Source organism: Lithobates pipiens, unplaced genomic scaffold (genome assembly GCF_037356315.1).
Source record: "Lithobates pipiens isolate NorthernLeopardFrog02 unplaced genomic scaffold, aLitPip1_a1.2 Scaffold_18, whole genome shotgun sequence".
Classification (NCBI taxonomy): Eukaryota; Metazoa; Chordata; class Amphibia; order Anura; family Ranidae; genus Lithobates; species Lithobates pipiens.
The window spans coordinates 540,444,622-540,471,821 of NW_027507758.1; the positions used below are offsets into that span (position 1 = coordinate 540,444,622).

The window sequence follows — 27,200 nt, forward strand, 5'->3', positions numbered from 1 at the left end:
TGCAGTGAGCTTTACCTCCACTCCATACGCTCATATGCTTGATGAAGGCATGTTAGCTGGATCATGCGGCTGATCTGCAGGTCTGCTCCACAGATGTTCCTGCCTTTTCCGCTTCAGATGCAGTATCTAGGTGAAATGGGCTCTTAAAAATGGAATCAGAAAACATGTTAAACTTGTAGGTTAGCAATGTTGCCTATCTCACACATCTAACAACCATGGCCTATTATGCCTGTAGGTGCTACTTAGAACCACTAAAAAGATAAATAAGAGACCTGTGTAAGACAAGGACACTACATTAATCAATAAGAGGGCCTGTCTTAACACTATCCTGTTGAGGGAAATAAAACTGCTTCCTTTTTATCTTTATGTCAGCAAAAGACTAAAGGGAAGCCTACTCAAGGGAAATAGATTAACAGAAGCTTGAACCCTGGGTTTAAGGCATGCCCAATCTATGTCCTTACTTACGCCTGAGAGCCTTCTTCAGGAGATTAAAGTCCCTAGCAGGAGTAGACTACCCATATTGCTATGTCTAGTTTTGCTAAAAGGGCAAAATGAAGGCCATGCACCAAGCCGAAACCTATTCGATCGGGTATACATCTTTATACTTCATCCTCAGGCCCTAATACTCCTCTGAACAGAACTCTCCAAGTTCTTACTAAACAGGGCGATTCATTATCCCCTTCCTCCAGTGTCCCATAACCCTACAGGGCTTCAACCCTAGGAAATGGTTCTGGCATCCCTGAATGCAAGTGGTCAAGGTTTTCTGACATGTGGCAGCTGCAGCCCGAACTCCTGGCCCCTCCATGGAAAAGAAGGCTGAAATACAAAAGGTGATACATGCATTATTAATATCACAAATAAAATGATCATAGATTGTGGGCACGGCACAATAGATTTAGACAGAAAGGACACAAGCATAGACAACAATGTTGTGTGCCTGAGTGTGACTAGCTAAACCAATATATCAAATATGGGAAGAGACCCAAATCTGAACCTCAACGTAGACAAACAGTCCTCATAGTCTGGTTTTCTGATGTGCTGCCAAGACGTAAAAACATTAAGACTCAAGCAAACCCTAAATGCTGCGTATTTCTTTAGTGCAGCTAGCTAGGTCATAACTGATATATAAATACGGAAAGGACAGGAACCCCCTTTACTGTTGTGCTTTACCTATGTACAGCAAAACAAGGCTATAAAGACAGAAAGACCCAAACTTCTATGTTGTGTATTTCTGACAAACCACCACAGTTATAAGATTAATATGAACACCAACTCCCGTGTTGTGCATTTCTGCTATGCCACAGGGAAAAATATGGAACACAAGACAATCCTTTCTGTCATGCACGTCTGTAGTGTAGTTCAGATAGAACCAACACTGAGAAAGGACACGAGCAACCTGCAGCATTGTGTTTTTCTGAAACAGAAAGCACCAGCAAGCTTCAATCTTGAGTATTTCTGCTGTGCAACAACATAAAAGCAGACACTGAGGAAAAAGACAGACAGCCTTTACAGCTGCAATCTTTCTGGTCTGCTGCAAAATAAAACAATAACGCCATGATGAGTATTCCTGCTGTGTAGCAAAACCTCAATCAGAAGGGACAGATAAGTTTAGGGTTCCCACACCCGTGCGACCCAACCTGCGACTTGGGACTGCAAGACGCATGAGAAGTCATATACTATGGCTTCCAATGGGTACCATTTGTGTCTGTGCGACACCAGCAGTCCCTGATTCCTGGATCCACAGACCTCAAGATTACACAGGTCGCAGGGAAAAAAAAAAAAAAACAAATAGCAATTTTCAGGTCGAACCAGTAAGGGGTCCCCAATGCTGTGACTCCCTGGAGGATTGCAGCCAACAAACCCCTGCTGTGTATCCCTAAGATGCAGAAAGGTAGATCCATGAGAAACACTGCTTAGCCTGATATACAAACGATAAGGCAGTAAACATAGGACATACAGGACACAAACATTCAATCTTTGTGTATGTCTGATGTGTAGTAATATACCAATACTGAGCAGAGAGGCCACCATCCTCAATGTGTCTCTCAGCTGAGCAGCAAAAACAAAATCAGAAAAAGACAAGCAACCTTCACTGCTGTGTCCTTTCTGATATGCAGCCAATAAGGCAGAATATGCAAGACATAAAAGGACAGACAACCTTCAATCTTGTATATGTCTGATGTGCAACAATATAACAATTCTGAATAGAGATAGCACATGCATATTGAAGCGATTTGGCCTTGCGACTCAACATGTCAAATCGCATGGCTAAAATCAGCACAACACCACTTTGTGGTGCTACATGGATTACCAAAGGCAGTATATGTACTACACCTGGCAGGGGTTCAATTTGTATTTCTACTATGTAGCCCAACAAATTCGAACCATCAATTTTCACTGCTGCCTTTCTGATAAGGCAGTAATACAGGACACAAAACCTCACAGACCTTAATGCTGTACAAATCTGATGTGCAACAATAAAACACTATGAATAGAGATAGCACATCCATATTGAAATGATTTGTCATGCGACTCAACATGTCAAATCGCATGTTTAAACTCGGCAGCCATTGCTGTTAATAGCACTGTCTGAATCAGCACAGCGCCCTGCAAATCAGGACCATCAGACTTCACTGCTGCCTTTCTGATAAGTAACCAACAAGGCAGTAAAACAGGACACAAAGCCCCACAGACAGACCTCAATCTTGTGTATGTCTGATGTGCAGCAATATAACCATTATGAGCAGAGATGTCACCAGACACAATGATGTGCATTTCTGCTGTGCAACACAAAACCAGAAAGTACAGACCCCCTTCACTGTTGTATTCTTCTGATCTGTAGCCAAACAAAGCAGTACCTTTAGTATATAAAGGACAGCAAACAAGCTTCAGTGCAGTGCATTTCTGATGTACAGCAATATAGCCCTTATAAGCAGAGATGTCACAAATCTCAATGTGTATTTCTGCTGTGCCACAAAAACATCCCAGCAAGCACAAACCTTCACTACTGAGGTCTACTGGTGTGCAGCCAATAAGGAGTCATGGTCTATCCCTTTATGAAATAACCAACAGGCAATTTATTTCATAGGCATAGCCTGGGCTGTAGATACTAAACCTTCACCACCAGAGAAGGAACAGATCCTAAAATGGTTGGACACCCTACTATTAGTAGTAGTTGTTGTCCTACCTTACCTCCATAGACTGAGCAAACGCTAGCCAGCACATATCCAGGTGGTGCTGATTAGCAACTAAAGTCTCAATGAGCCCAGCCCTAGAGACCAATTTAAGACCTCTCTAGAAGAGGTGGTTACCAGTTTAGCCTGGGAGGTAAATAGCTATTTGCAGGCTTCAAACAATCAATTATGTAGCTCTTGCATAGGTTTGCACAGAAAATCCTCAATTAAAAGGATGTAGGGAGCGATCTATGGTGAATCGCCTTTAGATCTGCCACTGCGTGGATTGTAGCCCAAACCAATAAAAAAAAAGTTTCTTCTTACCTCCTACACTATAATATAAACACAGTGTAAAGGTGGAGTGGGAGGTTGGAGCTTATGAAAGTTAACTATAGTAGGCAACCCCCAAAAGGAGGATCTGTGACAAGGGAACCCCTACTGTGCCACACAGTAGCTTGGTCTCTGCCCATCCTTGAATGTTAGGTCAGCTTTTAAACATTGTGAAGCAACTTCAGATTCCTAGCAGCTGGGCTAATAGGGCCGGTAACCTAGTGCACCTGCTGACCAGGGGAGCTTCTGAATCCACCAACCACTGCCCAATTAATAACCTGTTCAGTGGTATACCTGGCCTGTAAGTAACTTTGTATCTACCAGGTCCCCTCTGTACGCTATATTCATCCCTACTAAATGTACCACAACTGGGCATGTAGGGAGAGGCTGGCAACCTACTGCTGCGATAACCACAGTGTCTCTGCTGTAAGAGGGAGCTGTGGCTGGTGGTTTTAGCAGTGGCGTCTGCGCTATTTGTATCCCGACCCCAGGTTCTGCACTGCACCAGTCAGTATATACACGGGGAAGGGGGAGCAATGGCCTACCTACCTCTTTCTCATCTGAAGTGGTTTAGGCACACTCGTTCCTCTGCACCACCTGTCCACCATACAGCTTCTCTGATGTAAGAGGGAGCTGCGGCTGGTGTTTTTAGCAGAAGCTTAAGGGCTATTTGAATCCAGACCCCAGGTGAGATCTCAAATGCCCAGGAACCCTCTGGCTGGAATTGGGGATTTTGCAGCTAAATTCCCACGGCAAAAGGAAAGTAAAGTACTCACCGTTGTCGTCTTCCTCTTTTTGCCACAGCCAGCGGGCTTGCTTTTCCATCCTTATGGTCCACACGCAAGGAGGATAGCCGCCAAAGTGCTCCCCCCCCCAACTGCTGTCCCCATAGGGAAGTCAGTCTATATACATGGGGGGGGGGGGGGCAATGCCTTCCATTCCTCATTCCCATCTTCATATCTGAGGTGGTTAAGGCAGACATCCACCGTAGTAAACTGGTGCCTCCTCGCTCTAGAGAAAGGAGGATGTGGGCGCCTGCTCCTACTGACTCTCAGCCTTCCCTCCTGGGTAAGAACGCCGCTGCCATTTTCCCAAAGTTTGAAAATGACGCGGGTGCTTGTTGCCACGCCCTCTCCGGCAGCCCACGCGAGCTACCGGGGACCCAGGAGTCGGGGACAAGCCCCCTGGAAAGAACCGATGGCCAGCACCCCCGTCTGAACAGCCACCTGTACAGGTAAGGAGGGGGGAGACAGGATAATGGCCCCTGAAGTTCTGGGTACACCACTGTACCCAGGGTCCTTCAGCTCTCAGGGGGGCTCTTCCAATTTCTGCTGCCCGCCCTGAGGAAAAGATAGGGGAACCCCCCAGGAAGGACAAGAATATCCTACCAGACCCAGAGGCTTCCCAGGCTTGTGGTCCGGCTCCCAGGGGGAGACCACCAGCCCCAGGCTTCGGGTCATTTGGAAAAAAACAAACAGTTTCGCTGTGTAGGGAGAAACACAATCAAAAACTGAGGATCAAGGGGAAGGGTGGGGACTTAAAACAGCTGTCGATTGATTGTGTTTCCTGTAGGGAGGAGCCTCTCATCTCTCAGGTGTGCCGTCCTGGAAGATGACTTGAGAAAGATACTTTGTTTATAGTTACCTCCCAGCGCTGACAATGTTGATAAACAAGTACCATTTTTTTGGTGTGTGGGGGGGGGTGGGGGGGGTTGAAACGAGATCACAATTTTTTTTTTTTTTTACGATTAGGCATGCAGCTCTAGCTTAGCATGAAAATAGCTTTCCTGGAGTATTTCAGTCCCTGGTAGTGCAACTGAAGCAAATAAACTATGGGTGCAAATACACTGTAAAAGATCTCCAGGATAAAGTTGTTGACTGGAATCCCTCCAAATTAAAAAAGGAATCTCTTGGACTCCCAGGCCACTAGAACTAGTGTTCCCATTGAAATATTTCCCCGACAGTAATTTTCTGGGTACAACCCAAAATTTTGAATTTTCTTTTCACTTTCACGGATAACAGTAAACAGGACAAATCAAGAGGGTGAGTCTCCCTAACAGGGACACATACAGCAATAAAAACTGGCATGTGTCTTAATCCGTCTCCCCTTTCTCCAAAACAAAAAAATAAAGTTTTGCCTGAAGGCCGAACAACCTTACGGTAACCAATGCTACTCAACTTCTTTTCAAGGTTGACTTGCTTTGCTAATTTACTGTCTATGCAATGTTATTTATTTTTTTTTACCAGATAGTAACTGTCTCAAGGTGATTGTGCATACCTTTCTAGACAAAACATTGCTTAACATTTTTTATATATATATATATATATATATATATATATATATATATATTTTAATAATAATGAGGGATTCCCATACCAGTAAACACAGGAATCCTTACAGTGGAAACACCCCTTCCAACAACATACAGGTTATAGAGAACAATGAGGCTGGAACTTTAGGAAGGGGCATCACAGTTCTCCTAGTCAAATTGGAACTTGCATACAAAATGTACCATGCACTGCCAACTCATTTCTGACATCTGAAAGTTTCTGAAAATGGAGCAGGTTTCACCCCCGCACTCCGTCATTCCACAGCTCTGTAGCCATTTCTACACAGAGACTGAAAATCAAGATTGGAAATTAGACTTTTGAACGTAAAGTTGGTTCCAACACAATCTGTTTGCATACAATGACATCAAACCATTCTTTCCATATTGGCTGGAGGTCAACCAATAGAAAAAATAAAAAGAACTCCAGGCAATGGGAAAGAAGGGATGAAGAAACCTAAAGTGAATGTAAAGTAGCATGAGTTTTTTCACAGAGTTTCACAGCTGCTACCAATGGGCTGTTAGAGATCTGCTACATATGTTGGGGAGCAATAAAGAATGTCCATGCTCAGGTCCTAAGCTAGCCTGGCATCACGGATCTGCAGATCAGGCTTTTCCAGAAAAACAGATGAGATGTTCAGACACCCTGAGGTACCTAGTAATAGGCACATCAAAATCACAAGTGGTTACAAGTCACTTTGATATCAAACTGCTAATACCAGCTGCTGAAATCAAGCATTCCCACCACAGAGAATGGCTCAGGTAATAGGCAGATCAGTATCCTCAGCACAGTCACACTTTGCATTCTACTGACTAGGTATTTTCAAGCAAGGGTTCCCAACCAGGATCCTCATGGAAAGATAACCCTTCAAAAAGAAGCAAGAATACATTGTATTTGTTTCATCAGGTTACAGGATAGTCTCTGCCAAGAACAACTGTATACTGACAATACTTCAGCCAAGAACTGGTTCTACCAGCTTTAGGTGCCTGATTTTCCTGAAGCCATAGAACTTTACTGTTTAAGTATGCGGTTTTTATAGAAAATACTATGAACTTTGTCCTTCAGAGTAACCTTAACATTTAAACCCAAGAACAAAAAACGATTTTACTGCACCCCACCAGTCCCTATATGGGATTTTGTACATGCGTTTCCTTTTACACCAGCTACGGCCAATGGCTCCTGCTACTTTAACTAGGCCAACGAAGAGCGAGATCAAGGATAGCCAAATTGCTGATCGAGATGGAGCTCAGGTAAGTACTGGGGGGGGTGGGTGCAGCACACAGGCTGTTCCTTCAGCCCTTACAACCACATTAAGCCTTTATGCTGGCTCAAAGCCACTAAAGATTTAATCAAAAGCTAGTTCTGTAACTGAATTTTACCTTTACCTTTCCTTCTTTCTGCAAGGAAGCTGGCTGCACTGCCTGACAAAGCCAGCCACTACAGGAATAGTCGACAGCTCTGTATATAAAATACCATCATCAAAACATGCAGATACAGAAGGTTAAAGTGTAAGTAAACCCTGTTTTGTGAACATGTACCTACAAGCAAGCCTATAATAAGGCTTACCTGTAGGTACAGGGAATCAACACTGCATGCAGCCAATGACGTCGCCGGCACATATGCTCTGAAGGGACAGCATACCGGGCATCCCTTCAGAGCTCAGTGGCGTGGGAATGACATAGCGGCTCGGCCAATAAGGCGGCTGGAGGATGTGAACCCGGAAGGAAGACCGGGTGAAGATGGAAGCCCTGTCAGCTTACCACTGGAGGGCTTCATTCTAAAAAGGTAAGCATTCCTTAATGTGCTAGTGTGCCATGAAGGCTGCGGTTTACTACGGCTTTAACCACTTGCCGACCAGCTGGCGGAATGGCACGGCTGGGCAAAACGAGGTTATGCAATGTCACTTCGCTCTGTGGCCACTAGGGGCACGCAGGCCGATGCGCGTGTCCGGTGGTCGCGATGACCACTACACACCAAGAACCGGGATCTGTGTGTAAACACAGAAATCCCTGTTCTCTGGAGGGGAGAAGAGACTGATCGTGTGTTCATACAAAGTTTGAACAGTGATCTGTCACCTCCCCTATACAGTCCCATCCCTCTTTCAGTTAGAACACAGAGAGCGAACAGTTAATCCCTTGATCGCCCGCTAGTGTTAACCCCTTCCCTGCCAGTGACATTTTTACAGTAATCCGTGCATTTTTATAGCACTGTGTAAAAGTCAATGGTCCCAAAAATGTGTCAGTGTCTGATGTGTCTGCCATAATGTCAGAACCCCGATAAAAATTGGAGATCGCCGCCATTACTAGTAAACAAAATAAATAAAAATGCTATAAACCTATCCCCTATTTTGTAGAAGCAATAACTTGCACAAACCAATAAATATATGCTTATTGCAATTTTTATTACCAAAAATATGTAGAAAACATAGCGGCCTAAACTGAGAAAAGAAAAAAATTTTTTATATATATATATATATATATATATATCTATATCTATATATCTATATATCTATATATCTATATATCTATATATCTATATATCTATATATCTATATATCTATATATCTATATATCTATATATCTATATATCTATATATCTCTATATCACACACACACACACATATATACACACACACACAGAAATTACAACACATTGTTTTTTTTTTATTGTCGCTCTGTTTTTTGTTTATAGCGCCAAAAATAAAAAACCGCAGAGATGATCAAATGCCACCAAAAGAAAGCTCTATTTGTGGGGGGGGGAGGACATCAATTTTATTTGGGTGCCACATCGCATGACCACGAAATTGTCAGTTAAAGCGACGCAGTGTCGGATCACAAAAAATGGCGTGGTCAATCGGTAAAAAAAATATAATAATAATAATAAACGCAACACATTTCTAAATACATTATAGATTCCTCAGATAGACACAGGGTTTCCATGCATGAATTCTTAGAAACTAGAGAAGGATCCAGATGCAGAGAAAAGTTCATGCAATGCTGGTCTTGTGGCAGAGAACGCCTTATCTCTTGCTCAGAAACCGGATGTACGTGGGGTGTACAGACAACATGCATCATAGGTTTCCTTCCAGAATCACTGATATGCACAGTCTAAAATCCTACACATTTAGCAAAAAGCTCTGAAACCTGGTGCCGACTCTCTGGGAAGCTCACAAATTTAGTTATAAGCTTGTTTATGTAAGGTTTTGCCATCACGTCATTAAAAAAATAAATCATAAAGTGAACATTTTAAGATATCTTTACCAAATGGGATAGAAGGAGGAAACACAAACCACCGGGGGTAGGTCACACCAGAACGCAGTGCATTCTATGCATGTTTTCCACACAGCACCCAGACGCGGCGGCCTGTGCGATCTGCTGGGGGCATCAATATATTTCTAACACCACCCCAAATGAAAATCACAAACGCAGCGTTTGCCTGCATCAGATCACTGGGTAGCCCACTACCATGATATTTTGCGAGGTGCATTTTTGAAAAGCAGTGCATGTACTACTTTAGGTGCGATACAGTGCGTTTTCAGCCTATTCAAATGATTGAAAATCAAAACCGCACTAAAAATTGCACAAGAACACAGACCACGTTCCTGTGCGATTCAGGTGTAAACCAGCCCCCAGGCCACCCAAAAGTGATATTTAAGCCTCCTGCCATCCATGGGTTCTTTAAAAACAACCCGGACTTCAAAGTGGTTAAAAATAAGGTCAGCAGCCATGAGCTTGTAGTGCTTTTATTTCAGCGAAAGTGATCTGGGTGGCTGTAGGGATAGCCGATCACCTTTACAGTATTGCGACTGATCGGGAGCAGAGATCAGAGACATGCTACACGTAGCCACACCCTCCCCACAGTTAGAAACACTCCCCAGGGCACACTTAACCCATACACTGCCCCTTAGTGGTTAACCCCTTCACTGTCAGTGTCATTTACACAGGAATCAGTGCATTTGTATAGCACTGGTTGCTGTATAAATGACAATGGTCCCAAAAATGTCCAATGTGTCTGCCATAATGTCACAGTCACGAGAGAGAAAAATTATATATATATATATATATATATATATATATATATATATATATATATATATATATATATATATATATATATATATATATATATATATATATTATATATATTAAAATGAATACAAATGCCATAAAACTATCCTCTATTTTGTAAACGCTATAACTTTTTCGCAAACCAACCGCTTATTGCAAATTTTTTTTTTACCAAAAATACGAAGAATACGTATCGGCCTAAACTGAGGACGAAAAATGTTTTTTTATGTATTTTTGGGGGAGATTTATTACAGCAAAATGTAAAAAATTAGTTTTTTCAAAATTGACTTTTTGTTTATAGCGCAAAAAATAAAAAAACAGCGGGGTGATCAAATACCACCAAAAGAAAGCTCTACTTGTGGGGTGGGGACACTTCAATTTTGTTTGGGAGCCATGTCGCACGACCGCACAATTGTCAGTTAAAACAACGCAGAGCCGAATCACAAAAAGTGCTCTGGTCAGGAAGGGGGTAAATTCTTCCGGGGCTGAAGTGGTCAACAGTGGCTACCTTCACATATAAGAGATCCCTTATCTGACTGGGATAACAAAGCTTCCTACTTTCGAAATTGAAAGGGAGAGAAATTTCTGGAATCTAAGAAGCAATGAGGAAACATTACATTTTTTTTTACTACAATATATATCATGTAGGAAGTTACCTCCCCCTCCTCTTGTTTATAAGAAACAGATGGACAGAGAATTCCGGCTTTATACTATACAAACACGCTTTATGGCCAAAAAAAATGCTGACACCCCTCAAATGACGGCGTTTATGGGTTTCCAGTAAAAGGGCAATGTTGAGCTGCCCATACACTAGTGGATTTTTGAATAAACATTTTTCAACCTTCTGGGTCCCCTTCTGGTCCACCATGACTGTCCCCCATGTACAAAGCCTAGTGACTAAATATACGGTGTCACAAGTTTGGTGTGGAGGAACTCAATTGGCCAGACCAGTGCCCAGACCTCAAACTTACTGAACGCCTTGGGCATGAACTAGAACCTCTGGTCCAACATTAGTACCCGATCTCCCAAATGCTCTTTTGGCTGAATGGACACAAATTCCCATAGGCACAGTCCACATTTTTGTGGGGAGCAATCCCAGAAGAGCGGATGTTCTAGCCACTGTGATATGGGGAATATTAGTTCTTGTGGTAGATGAGTCTGTACAGTGAGTACACCACAGACAAGGAACTATATTGTTAAGGGCCTGGTAGCCCACTTATTAAAAAAAGAAGATCAAAGTCTTTATAAAACACAGGGTTTCCCACACAGGGGGTTTCAGCTTCACACAACGAAAAGGCCAAGCCACCTGGCTCTTAAACCCACTGAGCTTTATTTGTAGTACCTCGCTGCACAGGCCCACTCCTGACCTCCTAATATGCTTCTCCAACCCCAGCCCCCCCACCCAGGTATGCTTACACTCTCTGAAACTTCTGGACTTACTCCAGCCTCCCTGGACTCACTAGCTGCCAGTTTCCCCATCCTCCCAGGGCTACAGTCTTTGACAGTAACGACCAGGTCAGCTGACAGGGGTCTGTCTCCAAAACAGCAACAACTCCACCTGACCTATGCTCAGATCTGCCTTATAATGACCCTGCACACTCTAATAGGCTGCAAAGAGTCGAGGAAAGCATGGACACAGGATTGAAGGTTTCGTCCTGCCCAATATTCTGTGGAACCTTCAAACTCCCAAATCTGCAGAAAACCTAGAACACCGCTTTTTTCATTCACAAGCAACCTGCCAGAGCTTCTCAAACTGTATATTTGGGAATCCGGTCTATGACCTCTGACCAAGCCCCGGTGGGCAGGGTGAAACTTCTGGATCAGTCGATGTATGCCTGCCCCCACATCTCAACATTGGAGGGGGAAACTTTCATCCACTGGCTTTGAGAGGCGCTAAAGGCCTTACACAATCGCTTTGAGAATCCGGCGCAATTTTTATGCCCATTTACAGAGTGGCAAGGTCTAACACGGTCACACCACAAAAAGGAATATGGTATAACTCCTTATCAATACCCATGGCCTAGGAATGGGATATCCAAACAACTCATAAGTATGATAGTCATGGGGTCCAAAAATGTTTGGCCAGTAGGGGTGCTGAATATAATTGCAGCATCGTGATTTAGATGTTCACAATTCTGCAGTGAAGCTGCGACTCGGTCAAATCGATCTCTGAGGACATCATCCGGAGCTCCGTGTGTGCGGTGCTCTGACTCTTCTGGAGACACACAGAGGCAGAACCTGCCTGATGCATTAAGCCCCCGCCCCTTAACCGCCCACAGATGCACACTGAAGCAGAAAGTCAGCTGATGAGCCGACAGCCAGTACAGTGTCGGCTGTTATCCTGATGGGATAACACAGTGATAATTGCTAGCGGCTATAGCAGCATTTGAGTTCCGACAGGCTGGTTGTACCAAAAAAATGATCGATCAACTTGGACACATTCAGCCTGCCTATACATGGTTCAAATCTCAGCTAGTTCCTGCTGAACCAGCTGAGATTCAAACTAGCTAAGGCTGGCGTTGGTCCCCAGTGCAGATTTAAGTCTTGATGGTTGCTAGAACTGCCAGTATCTTATCAACCAACAATGTTATTGCCTTGACCCCAGCCTTACCTGACAACTTTTTGAGATGGGAATGAGGGACACCCATCAGCAAAAGTACGCAGGCATAGGACACACCCCTTGCCATGCCCCCTCAAAAAGGAGAATTGTACAACACACACACACACACACACACACACACACACACCAAGATTGGTTAAACCCAAAAGAGCTTTTTTTTAACCACTTTTTTTAATTTTAATTTTTTTCCTTTGTATTGGCTTTTGGAATTTACAAATGCAGCAATTTAGAAATCTGATGAAAGGTTTAGCGCTGAAAAACTTGATATAAAATGCACTTTTTATCTATTTAGATAATTAGACAAAAATGAGGAGGAATGAGGGAAATTGTTCCAAATCAGGAACAGTTGGGAGCTATGCCCAGCATTTGCGGGAAAGGATACGCCTGGATACATGGGGGTCTCTAATGGGCACTCCTGGATGCAAAAGGGGAAGGGGGTGCAATGGGACTCTAATGGGCACTTTGTACAAAACTGATTTTTTCCAGACCTGGAATATTTGCAAAAAGCATACAATGTAACTTTAGTTTTACACATTTTGGAGACCCCAGCTTTTGCTAATTCAAAGAGCTCTGAGAAGGAGGGAGACCAGGTATTAAGGCGAATAAGGATGAGCTCAGGCGGGTTCGCATGGTCCATGTGCAGAGCCCGCCAGGAAGTCGGCACAGCACTGCGCTAATCACAGGCAGTGAGACATCACCCCGATGCGCGGCTGCAGAGATCAAGCAATGCCTCACTGCCTGTGATTAGCGCAGCGCCAACTTCCTGGTGGGCTCTACACGTGGACCACGTCTGAGCTCATCCCTTAAGGTGAATCGGTTTCTTTGTACCATACTACCTACATTTGTTCCAGGTCACTCAAACACAATGACGCCATAGGGCATGACAACCAGGGAACAATTCTAATAGGAGGGTCCAGGAATGGCAGAACCCATGTCTCATGACAGGATCACTTTAAAGTCGCTCACCCCCCCCCCTTCTGCAACAAGATTTTAGATTGGGAATTTTAAAACTGGCTAGAATACCAAGTACTTTGTCAGAGAACATACAGCGTAGGTCTGTCCCCAAGGTCCTCATTACCAGCACAAGGTCTCTTCCTCTGGGGGAACGAGTTAAATCTTAATGAAAGCATGTAAATATTTGAAGAAACAAACAATGAATAACAGAACAAGTACGGATAAGTAAGACGCAGCCAATTGTTTCTCCAGAATCCTTCCCCAAACAACAGAGGCTTGTGTAAGGCAGGCGCATACCAAACTGCTTTACAAGCAATTCAGGAACATGACTCAGTGATCTGCATTGAGAGATATGCCCCAGGCCCCGCTGTACTCTGCAGGAGGCTTCAGATAGTCACATGTTACCAGTCCAAACTTCTAATCCACCCTTTATGAATTTATTGCAAAAAAATATGGTCTGAATGAGAACCAATAAAGAGCAGATTAATTCCATCTGATTCATGCTGAATCAGCAGAAATGTGACGCACTGTTGGTACTACCCGGCTCGACAAGCCACTATTTCTTAATCAACTTTTGAAGGAGCAGCCAATAAGAAAATTGGCAGTTAAACAGTGGCTGCGTCCAAATACTGGCACTGTCAGGGAATTCGAACAGCTGTGGGATTTGACTGCCAGATTAAAATCGAGAGATTCCGTCGTCCATGGTGTAGTGTAGATGGAGGAATCTATTTGATTTCTCTCATTTATCCGCGGTATGAACAGGAGAAAGCCATCCATGCATATATAGGCAATAAACCAGCGTTATGTTTTCAGGCCCTTCATTATTGTGGACGGGTGATTTCATCAGTTACACTACCTAATGCCCCATACACACGTTCCGATTATCGCAAGACAGATCGTTCACATTTGTTTTGCATACAACTAAGATAGAATACAACAGTGCAAAATGTGTGCAAGATTTTTGTTCTACGATTCTGAAAAAAGAATAAAAATCTTCCGCTGTGCGTAGCTACGTATTTTAAAATGATGTCAAATACGTGTGACCAGTGTCCTTCTGGTTTATTTTCGTATTTCCAAGCATGTGTGGCGTTTGTCGAATGACTTTTAATCGGACACATACTGTACTGATTACATGATTGTCGTACGACGGGCTGTCGTCCAACCGAAGTTTTCCTGTTTGTCCCTTCGGATTTGGTCGTGATCGGCTGTTGAAAAATGCGTACTAACGATCAGATTATCGAACGATCTGTCCGAAAGCGACTTTTGTGGTCCGATAATCGGAGCGTGTGCACGGGGCATTAGTAATTACCACAGCCATTTCATCTGGGGGAAATCCTGAAAATATGACCTGTTGGTGCGCTTCGAGGACTGGAATTGAGAAACACTGCATTAAACGATGACAATTTCAGCCGATTCAGAGGAATCAAATGAAATTCCAACAGCGAGTGGCCCTGCTGGCCATCAGCAAAACCGTCCCTGTATCCAATCACCTGCAGACATTGTTTGGGTGTTCTGACAGGCAGTGATAGTGGCCAAGAATACAATAACCACCTGGCAGGGGCGATTCATCCATCCGCTCCATTTAAGAGAATATGTTAAATATTAGGTGTATAAAAAGCTGAATGTCACTTACTAAAGGAAGTTCCACCGATTGTGCCCTCCCAAGCCTGTACTGGATTTTTTTTTATGGTTTTTGAGGGCAGATACCCATTTCTGAAAGGTACCCGCTCCCAATTCTGCTCAGATCACCCCCCCCCCCCCCCACAACTTCCTGGGACGTCACAGGTCCCGGGAGGCTGCAGGACAATTCAGAAAGCACATCAGAGAGCCAGATGTGAAGCCACAGGGAGTCATAGTTGGCTTCCCCTAGTTAACATGGCAGCACCAAGGACCTGAAGACCAGCAAAGAACCGGCCTGGGTGAAGACATCACTGGAACCCTAGGCTGGTTAAGTGTCTTTTTATTAAAGGATAGCAGTTACAGTATTTGTAACTGTTGACTTTTATTTTTTTCCTAACTATAGGCCTGCACACACAATGAGAATATTGGACAAATGGTTGTCTTTTTTTTTGCATACTAGTCTAATATTGAAAATTAAGGTTATTCAACATGCCAAAATTCTCAAACAACAGAATAAAACTTTGGAAGTGGTGTAATTTATTGTATTAGTATATTCAGACAGTCAATCGATTTGAAAGTGGTATTTTCATACGATTTTCTGATTGTGTTTACTAGGCTTAAAGTGTTACTAAACCCACAACAGTAAAATCAGTTTGTATATGAAGTAAATCATGCTTGTTATACCCACTGTGGAACCTAAGGGGTTAATCCTCTGCATTGTATAAAAAGGCTGTACGATCTGGTCTACTATGACCCTCCCCTTCTTCCAGAATCCCCACTATATCTCCCATAGTAATGAGGCTAGGGGACAAGCTGAACATGCTCAGTTTGACGTGTGATACTAGAGTTTTTTTTTTTACTTGGGAGTGTACATGTGATCAGCAAAGGGCTAACCAGCACTGTCCAGACAGAGGGTTGGGGGTCCTGCATCCTCATAGGACAGTCGTCAGGGAATGAAAACTTCTCCTACAAGCTTTAACCAGACACTGATAGAAGTCACAAGACTGCTATATACTGCTGATAAAAGGCATTTAGCAGTTTATAAATTACTAAAATAATTGCATTTCAATGTTCTGTGGGAGAGCAGATATAGTGAACGCAGGGTCCAGGGTTTAGAAACACTGTAGGACTACAAAAGTTCTAAACACTGCTAAGACTAAAGATAAAAAAAACATAAGAGGGACCAATTTATTATTGTTGACTGCAGCCAACAGGCCCTGTTTGAGTCTGGTCAGTGACCCAAGTATCCTCCAGGCAGCATGTCTGCTTGCTAGCACAATGGTTCACCTCTTGCCTGGATTGTTTACACTCACATTCAGATCTCTCTTCTGAAAGCATTTGACAGACGGTGAGGAGGCAGTACATGACATCCACACTGTCCAAAGTCTGGCCCGTCTGGTAATGTTGACATATACATCAACAAATCCCCGAGCGCTGGGGGCCACAAAAGATAGATATGCTGGCTGCCATGGATGGGGTGGGACGAGTGCCGTGGATACAGGAGTATTTCCTGTTTACACAGCGTCCTGTGTAAAAGGAGGTCTCGTCTCCTGCACTGCCATTGGACAACTGTTTTGTCCATCACAGGAGGCGGGACTTTCAATTAAAGAGAGAGTCAATAAAAACAGGAGTTTCTCCTGCATGTCTGTCGGCGCTCATCACGCCCCCCCATCATCCCCGTCTCCAAGGCTGCATCCATGGCACTACGCTGGGGGCTGCATCCATGGCACTGACTCTTATATTGCTTGACAGTTCTTTATTTAAAATGTAAGATTTTTTTTTCCCTGAGGCTCCCTTTTTAACGTTAAGGTGTGTGGTATAAGCCAATTAAATATGGTATATCCAAATAAAACACCCGAGCTCATCTATTCACCACACCCAGCACAAAGGCAAGAGAATTCTTGTTGGGCCGTGTATTAGTGCTCGGATGAACACACTTAGACCGAATTTTAATGGTTTAAAGAATGTCAGACAAAATGGTCGGCCCTCAAGCATGTTCACTTCATCAAATCTGGCCCTCTTTGAAAAGTTTGGACACCCCTGCCCTACACTGTATGCAGTTGTGGGGCATCCCCATTCAGTTGAATGGGTCAACAGTGGTGATCATTTTTTCTGTGCCACAGAATATGTACACCCACCTTTGCAGCATATGCTCCCCCTCTCCCACTTCTGGGGTATTTGTAGCTGCTGACGTAATTTTTTTTTTTTTAGAGAGAGACTGGAGCTTCTCTTCAAGGCCCCCTTGACGCGGGTAGATCCGCTGGACTGAATCTGCTAGCTCAGTGGCCTGTCAAAGCCCCGCTGTTTGCAATGGGAAGATCAGATGAAAAACGGGCAGCCTGTCAGTTTTCATGCAATCTGGCCCGCTGGATGGATGGCGAACGTATCGCCATCTGTCTGTTTTCAACGGATCTTGTCAAATCGGATGGCAGGCAGATGTCAGCGGACACATCTCCACGGACATCTGCCTGCCCATAGATGTTAATGGGTGGTCCGCTCGGGTCCGCCTTAAAAACTGACAGGCGGATCCGAGCGGGCTGATCATGTAAAAGGGGGCCTAAAGGGGTAAGGTCGGGGGGAGGAGTTACGAAGGCAGCTATACCACCTCACAACAAGCGTAGAAAAGGTCTTAAAGATATCCTCAAATCTTTCTGCAGCAGTTCAAGCCATCCACCACAATCAGCTCAGACGGCATGCTGATGTCAGGAAAAGATTATTGTGTAAGCAACTAAAACTGAATTCTTAGAGAAATAAAAAAAAGTTATTACTCAACACATTCCACAAACTTAAAATAAAAAAACTTTTTTCTGCAGTAAACTCTCAGACAGTATTTTATGCCTCTACAGCAGTGGTGCCCAACCATTTCAACAAGTCCCAATCAGCTGAAACATTTTAAGAGACCCCCAAGTACTGCAAATTGTAATCGCAAAAATTGAAGAGGAAATGGTTTCCTTTCTCCATGAAAATTTGCGCTGCCCCTGAACTCCCCACTTTATATGTACATAGTAAAATCACAACGCTCCTAAAACCCCTCATTATTTCTCCTACTTTTAATAATACCTATTTAATCAAACCTTCCCTTTAAAAAAAATAAAATAAAAAAAATAACCAAAAATTTGTTTTTGTTACTTGCTCTATCCAATGGCTCCTGTTGCTAGCCATCTGCTCAGTGAGGAGGGAGACAGCGGCAAGAGCCACTGCTCTCATGCATATCGCTGGATCGGAATCGGGTAAGTTTAATCACTTGCCAACCGCGCGCAGTAGTTTTACTGTAGGGAGGTGCATCAGAAAATTCTCATTGGGGTGTGTGTGTGTGTGTGTGTGTGTGTGTATGTATATATATATATATATATATATATATATATACGTGTGTGTATGTATATATATATATACACGTGTGTGTATGTGTCACACTGCTGTCATCTGGAGATCATTTGTATTGCAACTCTTTTCCCACGTTTGTGAGTACCGTATATACTCGAGTATAAGCCGAGATTTTCAGCCTCTTTTTTGAGGCTGAAAGTGCCCCCTCAGCTTATACTCGAGTCGCCGCTGTCTGACTGCTCGATCAGCGTATCGAGCAGACAGACGGCGGACATTAATTTTCAAAAGCCGCGCCTCCTTCTCCGCCTCCGCCTGTGATAGGCGGAACACTGAATTTCCCAGCAGTCAGTGTTCCGCCTATCACGGACATCCGCTCATTCTCATACTACGGACGAGTATGAGAGGATGTCTGTGATAGGCGGAACACAGGCTGCTGGGAAATTGAGTGTTCCGCCTATCACAGGCGGAGGCGGAATTTTGAATTGTAGAATGGCCGCCGAGAAGAGCGGCGATCCATCGGCACGGGACGGAGGAGGCACGGCACGGCACGGGACGGAGGAGACACGGGACGGAGGAGGCACGGCACGGGGGAGGCACGGCACGGAGGAGGCACGGCACGGAGGAGGCACGGCACGGGACGGAGGAGGCTCGGGACGACGGCGGCTCGGGACGGAGGCTTGGGACACAGGTAGGCTGGACACACACACAAGGCTGCACGGACACACACACACACACACACACACACACGGATGGATGGATGGATGGATGGATACACACACACACACACACACACACAGGGATGGATGGATGGATGGATACACACACACACACACACACAGGGATGGATGGATGGATACACACACACACACAGGGATGGATGGATGGATGGATACACACACAGGGATGGATGGATGGACGGACACACACACAGGGATGGACGGACACACAGGGATGGACAGCCATGTCTCACCCTCGGCTTATACACGAGTCAATAAGTTTTCCAGTTTTTTGGGGGTAAATTGGGGGCCTCGGCTTATACTCGGGTCGGCCTATACTCGAGTATATACGGTAGTTTACTTAAATTTTTAATAAAAATATGTCCAAGGATAACGCACAAGGCTTTTTCTTCTTTTTTCTCTTTTGACTGTTAGAATACCCCTATCCTTGAGGACAGCAAGGCCTGAGGCACTATCCACTATGAATTCTAGTCCACCTGGTAACTCATTTGTGTGCCAGAGTGTGTCTTTCTCCTATCAAAATTTTTTTGCCCGGAGTTCTGCTTTAAAAAGGGATTGCAAAGGCAGAAGGCCCCCCCCCCCCCAATCTTAAAACAGAAGTATGGGTTTCTCCCTCTGCCCCCCCCCCCCTAATCAGTCCAGGAACCTGGCGGATCCAGACACACATTGTCAGGATAACGCGGTGCCTGGACTGATTCCTGTGACATCAGCAGAGAGCGCACTTCGGTCCACACTCTGCTGAAAAAAGGGCACAAAAACAAATTGCACTTCTGTGATCCATAGGAGAAGCCAAGCCAAAAAATCTTTGGCTTGACTTCTCCTTTAATGCATTCTATGCATTCTATGCATCAAGATAATAACACCTGTGTGCAGCAGCCCCCTTCAGCCCCCCTCTTACCTGAGCCCGTCTTTATCATGCAATGTTGCAGGAGTGTCTAAGCTGTCCAGGACTCCCCTCCTCATTGGTTGAGACAGCGGTGCAGCGAAAATGGCTGATCGATTTTGATTGGCTCCCGCTGCTGTCAATCAGAAGAGAAGGGGGCCGGGTCACAGCTCCCTGTCTGAATGGACACACCCACACAGGTGCACCCATAGCAAGCTGCTTGCTGTGGACGCAATCAAAAGTAGGAAGGGGTCAGAAGCACCGAAGAGGGACCCAAAAATAGGAGAAACCAAGCTGCTCTGTGAAAAACCAACTACATAGAGCACCTCCTCCAGTGTCCTCTGTCCAATCAGCATGAAGGCACTGGGAAAAAAAAAAAGAAAAGAAAAAAGGGGGATAGGAGTATTCATGACAAGCGCCTCCTTCCCTATTATGGGTTTCCTACCAAGCCATAGCAAAAGCTTTCAGGAGGAGAGCCCTGCACAGACAAAGCACAGAGTTCTGGGGAGTTTGGCTTTCTTCCTAGGTTGAAAGCCTGAGTTTCAGTCATCACATTTACCGTTTAAAATGCCTTGCCTAAACAGAAGTAGCACAAGATGCAAACTGGACTCACTACGTCCTAGGCGTGCCTCTAAAGTCCTTTTCTTCAGAAATTCTGTAACATTGTTGCCCAAGCCCTGAAGAAGTCCATTCCCCCGAAAAACACTGCCTGGATCAGATGTTTGTGTTCAATAAACAATCTTAAAAACTTTAAAAAAGAGGGACAGACATTTCTTCCATGTGCGCCTAACCACTGCTCTAGGATCTGATCTTCTTTTGGATTTTTACAATAAAGGCTATATTCCGGAGTGCAGCTGTCCAGAACTGTTCCTTGCCTCATTTGTTATATGCTTAGCCTGTACCTGGTATTCCAGTCTGGAGGGGAGTCTTCTATCCACCTGGAGCGGTGATTCCTCTCCCCCCCCCCCCCCCCCAGGTCTACAAATCCCCTACTGGTATCACAGGTCCACCTCCTCAAAGTAGTGCATCCCCCTTTCTGTGGAATTTACATTAAAACCAATTCTGATCCTTACAGGTCCGATGCTACCACAAACCTACCAGTTCCCTGACTGGTCTAAGCCCTGCCATGTTCCTGTCCGGTGACAATGCATTTATTAACCATGAAGACAAACACTGGATATGGAAAATGGCAGTTTGTTGGACTTTGTAAACTTTACTCATCATTGAAATGTAATAAACATCCTGCTTAAGCGCAACACAAAAATTTTGTTTTTCATTCATTTAAAACAAACTCTTGTGAAGTTCCATTATTTGGTTTCACTTTGTTAACCAAGCCTAACCCTCTCCAGGGCATCAATTACACTTACAGTTGGGAGGGGGGTAAAGACAGACAGCTGAGCACATTTGGTGGGCACCCAAACGCAACCCATGCTTACGGTGTTTTTTGGGGGGGGGGAGATTTAAAGAGGCCTGTCAGTACAACCTCTGATTCTTTATTTTTTCAGCTGTCAAAAAGTGAGCAGAGAACTCAGCACTTGTTACATAGAATCGGGGAAATGCTGTTTTAACATCGGGAGAGGGAGAGAGGGAGAGAGGGAGAGAGGGAGAGAGGGAGAGAGGGAGAGAGGGAGAGAGGGAGAGAGGGAGAGAGGGAGAGAGGGAGAGAGGGAGAGAGGGAGAGAGGGAGAGAGGGAGAGAGGGAGAGAGGGAATTTTGCCCGTGTACAAATCATTAGTAAGGCCTCATCTGGCATATGCAGTTCAGTTTTGGGCACCGGTTCACAAAAGGGATATCAGGTAAATGGAGAAAGTGCAGAGAAGGGCAACCAAACTGATAAGAGGCATGGAAGAACTCAGCTATGAGGAAAGATTGGAAGAACTGAATTTATTCGCTCTCGAGAAGAGAAGATTAAGTGCGGAATATGATCAACATGTACAAATATATAAAGGGTCCATATAATGAACTTGGTGTTATTCACTTTAAGGTCATCACAGAGGACAAGGGTCTGCTGGTGATCCCTCTAATGCAGGGGTCTCAAACTGGCGGCCCTCCAGCTGTTGCAAAACTACAAGTCCCATGAAGCATTGCAAGACTTGGCAGTTACAAAGCATGACTCCCTTTAGGCACAGGCATGATGGGACTTGTAGTTCCACAACAGCTGGAGGGCCACCAGTTTGAGACCCCTGCTCTAATGAGAAGTACAAACGTATATAGGATCATCAGATCACCCTTCCTTCAGTTGTGGATCCCTCCAGTGATAACTAGAAATAGAGGAATGGGGACCAGTTTCCTTCTGCTGGTGATACCACTATTAATAATGACCTATATGGGGTTATCAGATAATTCTTCTTCCTGCAGGTGATCCCTCTAATGATAATTAAAGATCTTTATAAAGCATTCAGGAACTCTTTTCTCTGGTTGATGATAAAGCTCCATCCATATAGAGGAATCAGGACCACCTTCCTCTGGTTGGTGATGATGAAGATCCATCCATATAGAGGAATCAGGACCACCTTCTTCTGGTTGGTGATGAAAATCCATCCATATAGAGCAGGGATCTCCAAACTATGGCCCTCCAGCTGTTGCAGAACTACACGCTCCATGAGGCACTGTAAAACTCTGGCATTTACAGACACAACTAGGCACGATGGGAAACGTAGTTCCTAAACAACTTGAGGGCCGTAGTTTGGAGACCTCTGATATAGAGGAATCAGGACCTCCTTCCTCTGGTTGGCGATAAAGATCCATCCATACAGAGGGGGATCAGGACCTCCTTCCTCTGGTTGGCGATAAAGATCCATCCATACAGAGGGGGATCAGGACCTCCTTCCTCTGGTTGGCGATAAAGATCCATCCATACAGAGGGGGAATCAGGACCTCCTTCCTCTGGTTGGAGATAAAGATCCATCCATACAGAGGGGGAATCAGGACCTCCTTCCTCTGGTTGGAGATAAAGATCCATCCATACAGAGGGGGAATCAGGACCTCCTTCCTCTGGTTGGAGATAAAGATCCATCCATACAGAGGGGGATCAGGACCTCCTTCCTCTGGTTGGAGATAAAGATCCATCCATACAGAGGGGGATCGGGACCTCCTACCTCTGGTTGGAGATAAAGATCCATCCATACAGAGGGGGGATCAGGACCTCCTTCCTCTGGTTGGAGATAAAGATCCATCCATACAGAGGGGGAATCAGGACCTCCTTCCTCTGGTTGGAGATAAAGATCCATCCATACAGAGGGGGAATCAGGACCTCCTTCCTCTGGTTGGAGATAAAGATCCATCCATACAGAGGGGGGATCGGGACCTCCTTCCTCTGGTTGGGGATAAAGATCCATCCATACAGAGGGGGGAGGGATCGGGACCTCCTTCCTCTGGTTGAGGCATAAAGATCCATCCATACAGAGGGGGGATCGGGACCTCCTTCCTCTGGTTGGGGATAAAGATCCATCCATACAGAGGGGGGGGGATCGGGACCTCCTTCCTCTGGTTGAGGGATAAAGATCCATCCATACAGAGGGGGATCGGGAGCTCCTTCCTCTGGTTGGAGATAAAGATCCATCCATACAGAGGGGGATCGGGAGCTCCTTCCTCTGGTTGGAGATAAAGATCCATCCATACAGAGGGGGATCGGGAGCTCCTTCCTCTGGTTGGAGATAAAGATCCATCCATACAGAGGGGGATCGGGAGCTCCTTCCTCTGGTTGGAGATAAAGATCCATCCATACAGAGGGGGATCGGGAGCTCCTTCCTCTGGTTGGAGATAAAGATCCATCCATACAGAGGGGGATCGGGAGCTCCTTCCTCTGGTTGGAGATAAAGATCCATCCATTCAGAGGGGGATCGGGACCTCCTTCCTCTGGTTGGAGATAAAGATCCATCCATACAGAGGGGGAATCGGGACCTCCTTCCTCTGGTTGGAGATAAAGATCCATCCATACAGAGGGGGATCGGGACCTCCTTCCTCTGGTTGGAGATAAAGATCCATCCATACAGAGGGGGATCGGGAGCTCCTTCCTCTGGTTGGAGATAAAGATCCATCCATACAGAGGGGGATCGGGAGCTCCTTCCTCTGGTTGGAGATAAAGATCCATCCATACAGAGGGGGATCGGGAGCTCCTTCCTCTGGTTGGAGATAAAGATCCATCCATTCAGAGGGGGGATCGGGACCTCCTTCCTCTGGTTGGAGATAAAGATCCATCCATACAGAGGGGGAATCAGGACCTCCTTCCTCTGGTTGGAGATAAAGATCCATCCATACAGAGGGGGATCAGGACCTCCTTCCTCTGGTTGGAGATAAAGATCCATCCATACAGAGGGGGATCGGGACCTCCTACCTCTGGTTGGAGATAAAGATCCATCCATACAGAGGGGGGATCAGGACCTCCTTCCTCTGGTTGGAGATAAAGATCCATCCATACAGAGGGGGAATCAGGACCTCCTTCCTCTGGTTGGAGATAAAGATCCATCCATACAGAGGGGGAATCAGGACCTCCTTCCTCTGGTTGGAGATAAAGATCCATCCATACAGAGGGGGAATCAGGACCTCCTTCCTCTGGTTGGAGATAAAGATCCATCCATACAGAGGGGGGATCGGGACCTCCTTCCTCTGGTTGGGGATAAAGATCCATCCATACAGAGGGGGGAGGGATCGGGACCTCCTTCCTCTGGTTGAGGCATAAAGATCCATCCATACAGAGGGGGGATCGGGACCTCCTTCCTCTGGTTGGGGATAAAGATCCATCCATACAGAGGGGGGGGGATCGGGACCTCCTTCCTCTGGTTGAGGGATAAAGATCCATCCATACAGAGGGGGATCGGGAGCTCCTTCCTCTGGTTGGAGATAAAGATCCATCCATACAGAGGGGGATCGGGAGCTCCTTCCTCTGGTTGGAGATAAAGATCCATCCATACAGAGGGGGATCGGGAGCTCCTTCCTCTGGTTGGAGATAAAGATCCATCCATACAGAGGGGGATCGGGAGCTCCTTCCTCTGGTTGGAGATAAAGATCCATCCATACAGAGGGGGATCGGGAGCTCCTTCCTCTGGTTGGAGATAAAGATCCATCCATACAGAGGGGGATCGGGAGCTCCTTCCTCTGGTTGGAGATAAAGATCCATCCATTCAGAGGGGGATCGGGACCTCCTTCCTCTGGTTGGAGATAAAGATCCATCCATACAGAGGGGGAATCGGGACCTCCTTCCTCTGGTTGGAGATAAAGATCCATCCATACAGAGGGGGATCGGGACCTCCTTCCTCTGGTTGGAGATAAAGATCCATCCATACAGAGGGGGATCGGGAGCTCCTTCCTCTGGTTGGAGATAAAGATCCATCCATACAGAGGGGGATCGGGAGCTCCTTCCTCTGGTTGGAGATAAAGATCCATCCATACAGAGGGGGATCGGGAGCTCCTTCCTCTGGTTGGAGATAAAGATCCATCCATTCAGAGGGGGGATCGGGACCTCCTTCCTCTGGTTGGAGATAAAGATCCATCCATACAGAGGGGGATCGGGACCTCCTTCCTCTGGTTGGAGATAAAGATCCATCCATACAGAGGGGGATCGGGACCTCCTTCCTCTGGTTGGAGATAAAGATCCATCCATGCAGAGGGGGATCGGGACCTCCTTCCTCTGGTTGGAGATAAAGATCCATCCATACAGAGGGGGATCGGGACCTCCTTCCTCTGGTTGGAGATAAAGATCCATCCATATAGAGGGGGGGATCAGGACCTCGTTCCTCTGGTTGGCGATGAAGATCCATCCATATAGAGGGGCTCAGGACCTCCTTCCTCTGGTTGGAGATAAAGATCCATCCATATAGAGGGGGGGGGGGGGGGATCAGGAGGACCACCTTCCTCTGGTTGGCGATGAAGATCCATCCATATAGAGGAATCAGGACCACCTTCCCCTGGTTGGCGATGAAAATCCATCCATATAGAGGAATCAGGACCACCTTCCTCTGGTTGGCGATAAAGATCCATCCATGGGGGGGGGAAACACAGGACCTCCTTGCTGACATCTATCATCTATACAATGCTACACACCAGGCTAATCCCTTTGCAATACTTCCTGAATCACTACCCTGGAAGAAGCAAGCAGCAAGTGAAGTCATATCTTGTGATCTACATGGCAGTTTGAGATCAGTGAGTCAGAGCATTGCAGATATTAGATCACCTTTCAGAGGAGCTCAGCCATGACAGCCTCAGTATATCTCATGAATACAAGTAATACTGAGCATGCCCTGCCAACTCCTTCCATGTCCCCCCCATCTGTCACCCTCCAGCCAATCACCTACAACAAGCAGCCATGCTTCCTCTACATCGGTCACCAACACAGCCAGGTGACATCTGACACTCAGCATTAATATCAGGACAGGTCCCCTTTAAGACCCATATAACGTAGGTATCCCCCTCCCCCATGCTGGGATCTGTAGTTCCCCGGATGCCCCGCTCACCATGTATTTGGTCCCCAGGATGATGGTGCCGGTCCGCACATGGCAGCAGCCGCAGCACCGAGTGCTGTACAGCCGGTCACGGCTCCGCTTCAAATTCATGGCGACACTCTCCGTCCGCTCCTACACTCTTCTTCTACTTCTCTCTACCCCAGCTAGCGCACTGACGTCAGACGTTCCACACAGCTGAGGGGAGGGGGCGGGACTTCATGTCATCCCTCTGTCATCATGGGAGGAGGACTTGGAAGCGCAGGCCGCCATGTTGGAGAAGGGAGTTTTTCCTTCCAGCGTGACACAATTAGGACTCATGGGTACTTTCTGCTACCAACTTACATAAAGGAAACTCCTACAAAGTCATAAAACAACGCAAGGTTTGGTATATGAGTCTGCTCAATAAAATGTTTATATCTTTTAAAGCAATAAGTAAATTAAAATGAGGGCCTCAGTCATGGTGGCTACAAAACAACCTTCTTTCATCAACAGAGGCACACACGTCCGTGGACTGACTTGTTCTTGAATTCTGTATTTGTGCAAAGCTGAATAACACCAAATGTGTGATATTTAGGCAGTTCAGCCCTGGAAGATTTACCCCCTTTATGACCAGGCCATTTTTTTCGATGCAGCACTGCTTTACTTTAACTGACAATTTATTTATTAGTAATGGTGGAGATCACCGGCTAATAGCGGGACTGTGATATTGCGGTGGACAAATTGGA

At 45.5% G+C, this 27,200-nt stretch overlaps 1 protein-coding gene across 1 annotated transcript in view; it reads right to left on the minus strand.

The window, feature by feature from the left end:
• LAPTM4A (lysosomal protein transmembrane 4 alpha) overlaps positions 1 to 26,659 on the minus strand; it is a 47,353-nt gene extending 20,694 nt beyond the window's left edge. The window contains exon 1 of the mRNA XM_077488831.1: positions 26,488 to 26,659. Within this exon, the coding sequence (XP_077344957.1) occupies positions 26,488 to 26,586 (99 nt within the window). The 5' untranslated portion in view covers positions 26,587 to 26,659. The remainder of the gene's footprint in view (positions 1 to 26,487) is intronic.
• Positions 26,660 to 27,200: the final 541 nt, after the last annotated feature.